A 12119-nucleotide genomic window follows, 5' to 3' on the forward strand; every position below is an offset into this window, starting at 1 on the left:
AGCTGTCAAGGTTCAGGGGCTGATCTGGGCAAGCAATGTCCAGCAAAGATTCTGAGGCTGGAATCGGGAACCAGAATCAACAAGGCAGAGCGGTCGGAAAGCTGAGCTGAGCTGAGCAGACCAGGGTTGGCAGTGGCAGAGCGTGGCTGTAGCTTTCTCCAAAACAGGGATTGTGCAGAGGCCAGAAGAGAGGGTTCGACTGGAGTGGAGGCTGTGACTCTTCTCCACTGTGGCAAGAGAGATGAGACAGGAGGCAGGTCAGGGAGCTGGTGGCAAGGCAAACAAATGTTAGCCAAGGTATTTTTAAGAGCAACATTCACTGGGTAACCAGCGCGAGACTGACTGAATAGCAGAGTGTACATTCTGGTGATGAGTGGATGTCTAAATCTGTCTTAAATAGCAGGAGGTGGATGATTAAGTGCAGGTGACTCGAACTCCCATGCAGCAGTTTCCACTCCTGTAATTAGCACTCACTCAGCCAAAACCACACCCAGAGAGAGAAAGAGGGAGAGAGTGATAGAAAAAGACAAGATTGTCCACTAGACAGAGGCAGGGGCAGGAACAGTGGTCCTGACACCTTCAGCAAATGAAAGTTACATTTCTTGAAAGTTGGAAAAGCAAGATGGTCAAAAGAACAATGTAAGCTAAAGCAGCAGAATCCAAGAGATTCTTTTTAGTCCCTAATATGTGGCAAACGTCCCCCAAGCAAACCAGTTTGTAACCAGGACTTTCCTTTAAATCGTAAAACCCACTGGCAATTTGAAAAGCATGTTATCGTTAAAAGAAATAGACAAAATTCCACCTTTTATCAGATCCAGGACAACTGTGAAAACAGAATCAAAGTCACTGCAGGCAGTGTTTTTTAAGTCAAAGCAATTCAACTTTCTTTTTCCTTTTTTTTTTTTGTAAATTATGACATTGTAACTGTGTCATACTACACAAGATCTTTTTTTTTATCTTCTGGTGTTGTACTGCAGTGAAAAATAAACAAACAGTGAGGCAAAATGTGACAGGAGCAAACAAATCCCCAGATGGAACTCTCTGAGTCTCTGATAAAGTGTATATTTTATCATATTCACGGTGCACAAATGGGTAGAAGGTAAAATACCAGCTTAAAAACTTGTGATTTAAAAAATGAGAGAATTTGTACATTACAGACTGAAAATTTAAACGTTGTCATGACATCATGTTACCAGTTCAAACTGTATTATAGCATACAGCATGCTATTATGTAATATTCACTGTTCACACTAATTTACTTATCTATCCAACACACTATGCGGCAAAGATGCGGAACGCAGGCAGCTAAAGAAGCATCCTTTGTTAGTGCTACCCAACCACACAGTCAGCTGCTGTCAATCAATTATGTAGTCTCGCTAATAACATTAGCTAATGTTATCAGCTAATGCAATTAGCATGTTAAAGTAGACAAAACCTGCCTTTTCAGGTAGTGCACTCCCATCATGATGCTATTTGTTATATCATGACATGAAACAAGGTTGAGCTGAAACAGTTACTACCAACTAAGCAGTTATGTTTCCTATTTGGTTACGGTGGATGCAATTGTTCTACCACACATCTGGACAGCATAAACATCATGCCCCAGCCAGACGCAAGCTTCCTGCAGTGCAGAAACTGCATATAAATGTTTTGTCGATGAACAGAATACATTGCTATCTAGAAAAACACTCAGAGAGCGCAGTACTCCACCAAGGCTGCTCAGCTGACATATTATTTCCAATGGATGAAATCTTTAATAAAAAATTACCTTGCATTGAGCACAGGCATGTGATTTGCATGTGCATGTTATGTATGGACACCGAATTGCATGTAAATTACTTTTATAAAGGTCTGTTGATCAGTTCATCACTTTTGGCAAGCCTTTGTTTTGCTAGTGTTAAAATCACTGTTCCCTCCATGCTTTTATTTTGAAGGCATATTTTTAATGATGTGAGCTTTTATTTTGTCATCATTCCAGGGGTACAGGAAGTGCTTATCTAAGTAGCGGTTTCTTGACATGACAAAGATGCTGCCGATAAGTCCGACAAGTCACATAAAGATTAAAGAAAACAGTTCCACGCTGTTGCAGTCTTGCAAAGGATGTATATAAACCTAGCTGGAATGGGGCCAAGCCCTTACGGTGTTTCCTGAAGAAAGGAATGAAGGACAGAAAGATGAATTTGTGTTCAAAATAAGGCTAATGGCTGAATGTAAATAAAGGCTTTGCTTCAGAAGATTCACCATTGTCTGGCTGGGGTTTGCTACATTGCGTGACCTAAATATGTAGTGAGCCGCAGGAATTAATGGAACTCAGAAACACCCCACAGTTTAATCAATTGTTCCTTGTAAGATTTCCAACGGATAAATCACAGTCAATTTGTAGTAGGATTGCAATCATGTCATCGTCAGCAGGTAACTGATACAGTGTTCACATCATGGTTACAGCGACGCCGTGCTGGTAGCTATATCTCGCAATGGGAAATCCTTAACAAATCCGTGGATCCAGACTATAAGCTACATCACTGCCAAAATCTAATCAGTTGGTCCTTGTGTCATTTCTGACCTTCCCTGAAAATTTCATCCCAATCTGTTGGTCCGTTTTTTAGTAATGTTTCACACAGACAAGACAGACAGATTCACAGACAAACGTACACCAATCGTCCGATAACTCAGCCATTCCTTGGCGGAGTAATAATGGGTTCTGTGTAGTCTTCACCTCAGACTGTATTTTCTCTGTTGTGTCTTGTTCTAACCTGCTGTTGCTTAATCTAAATTTCACAGGGATCATTAAAGTTAAATCCTATCTAATCACCTCCCAACTTTTCTCCCCTCCTCTCTTTTCCTTTTCTAGCGAGCTTTTGGCTCCAGACTTTACAGAGACCTATTACACAGAAGATGGACAGGCGGTGACTGTGACCAATCACAATTACACTGTAAGTATGACACAACTGGCTGTTCATCATATTATTTTTTCTTTCTTATGTGGAAATCTGATGAGCTGTGTTAAAATTCTGACGCTAAGCTATGCCTCAGCTGCAAACTTGTCCTATTTCTAATTTTAACCTTAGTTCTAAGATCTAATTACATTTACTCTGTATAATAATCAAGGCTTTTCCAAAGCATTAAATGTTTGAATTAGTTTTTCCTTCCCCTTGATTCCTCAGACAGCTAATGGTTTCATTTATTTCAGAATTAAATTTAACTTGACAGCTTAGAACTTATATATATATATATATATATATATATATATATATATATATATATATATATATATATATATGTATGTGACTAAGCATTTCATGTGGAGTTTAGGAAGGACTAAGGACTTTAAGAGGATTGAATATTAGAAGACAGTACATCAATTAGGATTTATATTTGAAGTAATCCCCTAATGATTCCATTTTTGCAGAGATTTATACAAACATGATCGGACCACTAAATATTGTATTTTTTGAACTTTGACTTTTCTTCATAAAAACATAATGATATTTTGACTGACATTGAAATGAGGCAATTTCTTTAAATGTAATTTTTCATTTCTTTCTACAGCGCGTATCACAAAGTCACACAGAAATCTTAAATGTCAAATTTCATTTACATAATTTTACTATAATATTTTTTTCTGAAAGAACATTGTTGTATAACAAGCATAAATGCATCAGCAGCAGTACCTGTTATAACTTCAGTAGCCAATGACTAAACCCAGCTTTCTTTAGTTCAATTCATTGTTAAGAAAAAAGGAATATGATAGTTGACCAAAAAAATTCAGACGACACCGGAAACCAGATATGGTGAGAAGGTCCGGTAGGGAGTAACTATTGTAACCCAGGTGCACAGGAAGTTGGAGCACCAGCATCTCATCACAATACAGCTCACATCATTTATGTCAAATGTTCTCCCTTGGACATGTCAGGCCATTGCAGAAGAAATCTACCTTGATGGTTCAATCCTGAAGGACTAATTTGCAGTGCACAACATTAACATTTCAAAAAATAGTGAGGATACTCATGATGCTCCTGACCTGATGAGTCTTTGTCTGGTTTATGAAGCTGCGGCTCTTCCACTGTGCAAACTGCTGTCGCTTCTCTCAGTAATAGCTGCAGACTCACCTCTCATCAACAGTGATTTTCCTTAACATGAAAGTTGGTTCGTCCCCGCCACTGATTGACACAGGATCAGCTGTTTGTAGTCTGGCCTGTTTCACATTCACACACACTTTACAAATTAACCATGGTGTGTTCAATATTCCTTTAGGAATCACTAACTAAAGTACAGTTTGACTGAGCATACTGAAAGTAAGACATTCCATCAATTGATAGCAAAATAACTCAAGACTACAGACTGAAGTCCTACACTTTAAAACACAGATTTTTTTTTCTGTCTTTCAAGACAACACAGGAGGGTTCATCGTAGCACAAAGCTGGCGCCATAAGTGATGCATAAATTCTGAAGCATATTATTAATAGTGTTGGCCATGTGCCAGACAGACTGAGTGGCAGGTTGGGAAACACACATTGTCAGCCAGGTTGAGAGTCTGTTGAAGGAAGCACAAGCTACATGAAAGACAAGGATGAAAGAAGCCAGCCTGTTGCCTCAGCTCTGTAATATGAACACACAAGTATAATAATAGACACAGACATCACCCAGAGGCATCACATGGAAACATGTACTCGTGAACAAAAGTTACATACAAATGTGAAGACCATGTGTATCATGGCAGTCTTGAGTTCTTAAGGACTCTTGTAACTCTAAATTTTCTATAATAGAGTCATTAAAAACCTGCGTGTCTTTGTCACACAAAAAACAGCCCACCATTTGTTTTTTTTCATAGATTCATTACATGTCTTCTCATAACGTGATGAAATCTGCTGGATCAAAAATATACATATAGCAATGTTAAAATGTACATGTAGTAGCTGTCCACAAGCTTATTGTTATATCTTTGACTCATCTGAACTGAGCTGATACAATTAAACTAAATTTACTGGTTTTCTGAAACAGAATTTTTTCTTCATCACAGTCCACAAATCATTGATGGGATTTTTCAGCTTACAATAGTTTGCACTGATGATGATGTAGGGATCTGTAACTGCATTGAAATGACTCAAAGTGACTTTCTTGACTTGTTCAAGTCAACAATTTGCTTTTTCAAATCTTTGCGGAGTGTCTTAGACAATTTACTCCCACTGGAGTGTTTGTGCCCCGGGAGTGTCAAATGGGAAAGAAGTCGGCAGCTGTAGTCAATTTTAATCATTCATAAGAAGATGTAAGGAGTCTGTCCCAGCTGACTGAGGGTGAAGGCAGGGGACAACCTGGACAGGTTGCCAGTCTATCACAGTGCTACATATAGAGACAAACAAGCACACTGACATTCACGTCTACGGATAATTTAGAATCACCAGTTAACTCAGCATGTTTTTGGACTGTGGGAGGAAGCCGGAATACCCGGTACACATGCACAGAGAGAACATGCAAACTCCATGCAGATAGATCCCAGGCCTAGGCTGAGATGCGAGCAAGGTGCTACAAGGTGACAGTGCTAGCCACCGAGTCACTGTGCAGTCCATGTATGTAAATACATGTCTATTATCTGTGGCAGACCTGCACAGTTGTATACATTGTTGTACACTAACATGCATATACAGAAATAATTGTATTGTAGTCCATATGGTTTTTTTGTAAGATGTAAAACACATACAGACCCAATATACACATGCACAAAAACTCATGAGAACTAAAATGTTGTTGTGAATGCTTGTGGCAAACACAATAAAATCCCCACATCTATAATATACTCTTCACATGCCCAATACTGATCTGTGCACACTTAACACTATTATGCAACCATACACAGAAATGCAGTGAATGCTGGTCTGCAGCAAGGGACTATGAACAAATTTAGGTCTCCATGGAACACTTAATCTGTCATTGACATTTGATACTAACTTGTAATGGTGCAAGTTGCACTTATATATAAATATGTATCTCAAAAATTCAAAAGGAATAAATTCATTTATTTATTATTAGTAGCATCGAACTGCTTCTACAGTACATTAATCTGTCTCCAGGTCACCTTTGGCTGAATCATATTCAGCAAGAAATGCTTTGTATGTCAGAAATACCATGTTTTAACAGCAATCAGGTGTAAAGCTGAACATTTGTGCCAGTGGCAGATGGGTGAACTTTTTGATTTGGAAAGAAAATCAAGACCAATTCTGTATTGACCCTAATTCTTTGGCACTGGTATTAAAATTGTCTTTGAAGACTGCTATGGAGTCAATCAAGGAGTCATTTTGATAAAAATAAAAATGTATGCTGGTTGTCTGAAAAAAAGACTAATGAACTTGAGTTTCCTGAGGATTAAAAAAAGACTCTTTGGTGTACTTTTTTGTTGCAGAGCAAGATTTTCTGAACAGCTCAACTTCAAATCAGTACTAATATTCAAGTACTTGTGAAACAACAGGCCATTACCTTTGCTTTTGATGCTGTTGTTGTTTTTACCTCATGTTAAGATTCAAAATGGATGAAGAAAATCTCTCGGTATTTTCAGCAGTTGATTTTGGAAAGTAACACTGCAAAATCCATTGAAGTAACTTGATTTTAATCTTTAAACACGCAAGTTATCAGGATCTTTGCAGATGTCTTACATTTCAATGTTTTTTTTATGAGCAAAGGTTTTTTTTTTTCCTTAACTACCCCGATGGGCTCTTTAATCACCATAGCACTTCTACATCTGAGGAACCAAAGAATCCTTTTGTCTTTCAAAGACTTGGCTGCCCATTCCCAATTATGTATACTTGTGCCTTGTTAAATGATGATTATCTTCAAACAAATAATATGATTTAATTCAAAATAGCGATAAGGTTGTTTTCAGAGCTGTTTGCTTTCAGTTTCTTATTTTTGGTTTAAAGTAAGAGGATTCAGTAGCCCACTGTATACCACCTCTTTCTTTCTTTCTTTCTTTCTTTCTTTCTTTCTTTCTTTCTTTCTTTCTTTCTTTCTTTCAAGTTTAATCTACACCTCATATTTTGTGAGAAAAACTCAAGCTTTAGCTTAAATGATTAGTCTCCTATCGTTGTTGACCCTGAGGTGTTGCAGGCTATCTGCACCATCTTAGCCACAGGCAGCCTTTGACCATCATATCCATCCAATAGTACATTGGGGGTTTAAGTGTTTGGGGGATTCTCAGATAACACAGAAGAGACAAACATAACAAGGAAGCCAGCGAAGTTGCTGTTGAGAGTCTATGTTAATTCCTGACATGATTAACAATTATTATGTTAGATTTGAAAAAAACACAAATGATTCTTTAGCTTAGCTGAGGAAGATCAAAATATTAAAATTTGAGTACTATCTATCTAAATCTGAGTGACTGATGAAAACTTGACACTCTTTAAACTGAGTGTCGAGTCCCACAGGACAGTGTTGTAGGTCCACTCCTATTTTTTTTTGTCATCAGAAGAAAAGCTCCAACTGAAGGGAAGGTCAGACTGACACATTTTAATTCACTTATTATTCAAACACAGATAATCTTTTTAGATTCTTGTTTTAGTTCTGGTAGGACACTTTGACTTTGCTGCTGCCTCCTCGTACAAAGAAGCACCTCCTCTCTTTAAAGTTGCAAAAGACACAAATGAAATTGGTAAAAAATAGTGTTAAAACGTCCTCATCTTTGTTTTTCTGTAATGCAAATTTCTTCTGGAGCATATAGCCATAAAATGATTTCTGTTATGAACAAATGTCACCAGACATAGATTGTAAGGCCATACATTTTATCAAAGGAAATGGAAGTGTATTTTTCCTGAATTCACTTACAGCCATTCAACAAGAGTCAGTTATACAAATGTTAAACTATTTTGTTTAACGGATGTAACAGGAAAAACATTTCTGTTCTTTCTATTGGAGCACAGTGAAATGAATGTGTAAAGTTCATATCATCAGAGAGGATGTTTAAAATACCCTGAAATGATTTTTTTTTAATGTAATCATTTATGGTCTATTTTGTGTGGGAGCAAGGGACATTTAAACTTAGTCCCTCTGCCTTTGTATATGCCTGTGTGAATCAGGTGTTTTTTTTTCATGATGTATACTGGAAGGCAACAACAGACAGGCAAATTTCTTTTTGTTACAGGCAGTGAGGACTCTAACTACTGTAGTGCAGAATTATACATTACAATGAATGAATCACGCAAAACTAGTAAAGTTGAGCCTCAACTGTCCACTAACCACGAAACACTTCACTTTCAACCATCATGTGATACATGTTTGTTTGCACCACTCCTGCTCTTGATGGATAGGTGACATGACTAACAACAAGCATGCACCGTTGGACTAGCCTAGCCGCACTAGACCCATGTTCTGAAGGCACAAGGGTCTTGGACCGCTCGACAGGAAGGGAGGCGGGCTAAAAGGTTGTCTTTCAAATCATTCTGCAGCAATTGGGCAGGTATACAACCTATCAGCGCAACGAATAGGCTGACATAGTTCCTAGAGTGCTGGCGGATTGTGGTTAAGTCCCATTAGCTTCCCAACCAGCGGAGCCAACTGGTATATTAAGGATTTGCCATATCCCGTCGGCATAAGTCCAAATATGTCTTTATTCTCAATGAAACACTTCAGTGCCATCCTTTGTTTATCTTTCAAATTGAATTTTAGCTTCAAATCTTTAAGGGCTGTGGCCAAAGCCGAGTCGAAAGATAACTGTTTATTGTGCGCCGGTTGTTTCTGTCAGAATCGTCGCGCCTCTGTCGTCACTTCGTTACGCCCGCCTTCTGACTCTACACTTCATGGTGATTGGTCCAGCCAGTTTTAGGAGAATCCAGCCTCGAGCCTTATGGAGGGTAACTCGACCCACCCTGGCAGAGAATTAAATTCATTGCCGTGGGTTGTCTAGCACAACTAGGCTACCGTTGGACAGCTTTCAAATGAGAATGAAACACTGAAAGTGCTGTGAAAGTAAATGTTTCCATAGTTAGATTGTGTATTACCTGCTCTGTGTAAACACAACCTGCAATGCAATCTAGTTCATGTGAGAAGTCCTGTGTTGTGCTGGGTAGCACAGATTTTTTTGCTTGCTGTAAACCTGATGCAAACAGGCATTTTATTGAAATGACACCTGTAGAGAAAATGATTATTTTCAATTCTAAGCTTAGATTTTGTTAATTTTCCCATGATAAGTAAAAGGACCTTTGAAAATTGTAAAATCTGATTATTCATTTTTTTCTTTTGATTTTTGCAGTGTGTTTTATTATGCAGATTTTTTTTAAAGATAAGAGAGATAAAGACAAATAAAAACATCCTTTGCACTATTTTAAGTACCAAAGGGTTTGCAAAGATAAGGCCAGTGGAATGATCATGGCCACATCAGAAGTGTATTTGCTCCTGTGAGGTACTCACATACCCAAAACTGTTGAAGCAAAGTATTTAGTAGGCATGCTGTTGTACAGTTGTAGTACTGGTAAACATGCCTCAATTCTTCAAGTTCACATCAACCAGCTTGTAGACCTTTCGGGAACACTTAAGAGCACTGAGAGCATTGTTGGCTGTGTAAATGGGATAGCACTAAAACCATTAATTATAGTGTCCAAGAAAATAAAAATGAAGAAGAAAACATGTCATTTCCCCTTTCCCCAAAGGGATTAAACAAACTAAATTTAATCTGTGCATCCTGCAGAGGGGCTGAACAGTGTGTAGTAGTTAGCATGTTTGCCCGGTTCAAATCTCGGCGTGGGCCTGGGATCTTTCTGCATGGAGTTTGCATGTTCTCCCTGTGCATGCGTGGGTTTTCTCCGGGTACTCCGGCTTCCTCCCACGGTCCAAAAATATGCTGAGGTTAATTGATTATTCTAAATTGCCTGTAGGTGTGTGTGAGTGCGATTGTTTGTCTATATATGTATAGCCCTGCGACAGACTGGCGACCTGTCCAGGGTGTCCCCTGCCTTCGCCCGAGTCAGCTGAGATAGGCTCCAGCACCCCCGCGACCCTAGTGAGGCGAAAGCGGTGTATAGAGAATGGATGGATGGATGGATGGATCCTGCAGAGTTAATTTATCTCCTGCAGACATGTTTAATATACCAACTTTGTTCACACAGCTTGGAATGCAGGTGAAATAGTATCTGTGCATGTGATAGTGGTTTGTTGACATAGTAGACCCACACAAATCATAGGTTAGTCATAGCAGGCCAGTCCTATTTCTCATCATCCACATCACATCCTGTACATGTAACAAGAGCAATTGCCGGGGGCTCGCATAGAGAGTTCTCACTGACAATTGATTGCTGTGTTGGATTTAACAGAGTACTCACTGCTGCTGCCACTGTTCAAATGCTCATTTCACGCTCTGATGAGCTGACAGAGACTTTTGAATAGTCCAAAATCTACATGCAGGCATAATTTAAACCTTGCGGTGCGAAATCCTCTTTCAACATTAACAGTAGGCCTTTAGGGCCATAGGCAGAGCTGCTTTTAGAAATCATGAAAAATGTAATACCTTTGTACTTGAAAAGGTTGAGTACAAATTTTTAATTTCCTCTATCTTTTTTCATTTTGCTTTCTTTTTTGCCCCCCTTTAGTACCAGTTAGAATACTGTAGTGAGCAGAATGAGGCAGGTATTCTGGAAGCTTGTTTGGTTTTAATTCAAAATATTAAGAAACATCTATCTCTTTTTACTTTAACTTTTTCTCCTAGAAAGTCAGACGAATTCTGATGTTCCTCTCAGCCAACAGTTTGTTTTTGGGGGGTGGAACGGTACAAAGAATCGCACACTTAGATATGTTCCTCGGTATCGAGGTCACAGTGTCACTGGAGGCAGGAAAGTGTTGTACAGTTGATGGAAGAAGATTGTTTTTTAGAAGTAGCCCTGTGCATGGCCTGGGTCATTCGCCCTTCACACAATTGCATTTGCACTGTTCCACCCATACTGAAACAATCCCAGATCATCCCTGATCCATCCCCATGTTTTACTGTAGACGCAAGACAGTCTGGTTTGTAGGCTTCTCCAGGCTTCCTCCTAACCAGTAAGTTGGCTGGCATGGGCATCAACTGAAAATTGGATTCATCACTAAAGATAACCATAGCCCTATCATCAGCAGTCCAATCATTGTGATCCCCAGCAAAGAGTAACAAGGCTTTCCTCTGTCTTTCGTTGACGAAGGTCTTCTTCTGTGCCCTGTGTGACTTCAGACCAGCTTCAAGAAATCGGTCCTTGCCGAACAAGTCACATTTCTCGACAGTCGTCACTCATTTTTAAGGTCACTGGAGGTCTGACGACGATTCCTGACTCAGGAACAGATGAGTTCATGGTCATCTCATGGGGTAGAAAGAGGTTTCCTGCCACGACCTGCTAGCAATTTGGTGGTACCATGTTCGGCTTGTTTTTCTTGATGTAATGAATGGCTGTCTTGGAGATCTTCAATTTTTTCACTACCTGTCTCTCACTCGTGCCAATTTCCAGCAGTGCCAAAATGCCAGCCTATGTGGCTTCACATAATTATTTTTGTTTAAGGCATTTTGTGAGAGCTGATAACTTCTGAGTTGTGCTATGGCTTGAATGTAAGCAGGAAACCACTCTAGGCCTTTGCATGTGCAGCGCTGCTTATGAACATGAAATACAATTAACCTTAAGTGTCATGAGCGGGCGGTGTGAACCCAAGCAGCAGGCGAAACAGACAGGCGGCTGAATAATAATGGGTTTAATAGATAAATAAAAACAGAAAACACTCCAAGGGAGAGACACAGGAAAATAACAGGAAAGGGGCAAAACTAAACTAACTAAAGGCGGTGGCCTGGGGCCGCGATGAAAATTAAACTAAACTAAAGAGGGAGAGGAAACTCACGTAGTGTCCGGGAGGGGAATCGGGAGACCAGGTGGGGAGCAGAGCTGAGGGAGATGGTGGCGGAGGCGTGGTGAGGATCGAGCAGCAGGCAGACTGGGAGTAGACGGAGGAGGGGTGCAGAGTGGGTGAGGGATTCCGGGGTGATGAGGGAGAATGGAGCCGGCAAGGTAATCCACAGAGAACGGAGTCCAGAGAACGGAGTCCAGAGAACGGAGTCCAGAGAACGGAGTCCAGAGAACGGAGTCTGTCTGATGGAGTGCAGCATGTAGCAGGGGTGACGAGCA

At 39.8% G+C, this 12119-nt stretch overlaps 1 protein-coding gene across 2 annotated transcripts in view; it reads left to right on the top strand.

Moving 5' to 3' along the window:
• The window catches only part of adam19a (ADAM metallopeptidase domain 19a), a 273169-nt gene that overhangs the window by 152315 nt on the left and 108735 nt on the right, over positions 1-12119 (top strand). For both annotated transcript variants that reach the window (XM_051943831.1, XM_051943832.1), the window contains exon 4: positions 2852-2933. In XM_051943831.1, coding sequence (XP_051799791.1) covers positions 2852-2933 — 82 coding nt within the window. The remainder of the gene's footprint in view (positions 1-2851; positions 2934-12119) is intronic.

This window comes from Acanthochromis polyacanthus, chromosome 23, assembly GCF_021347895.1.
Source record: "Acanthochromis polyacanthus isolate Apoly-LR-REF ecotype Palm Island chromosome 23, KAUST_Apoly_ChrSc, whole genome shotgun sequence".
Taxonomy (NCBI): Eukaryota; Metazoa; Chordata; class Actinopteri; family Pomacentridae; genus Acanthochromis; species Acanthochromis polyacanthus.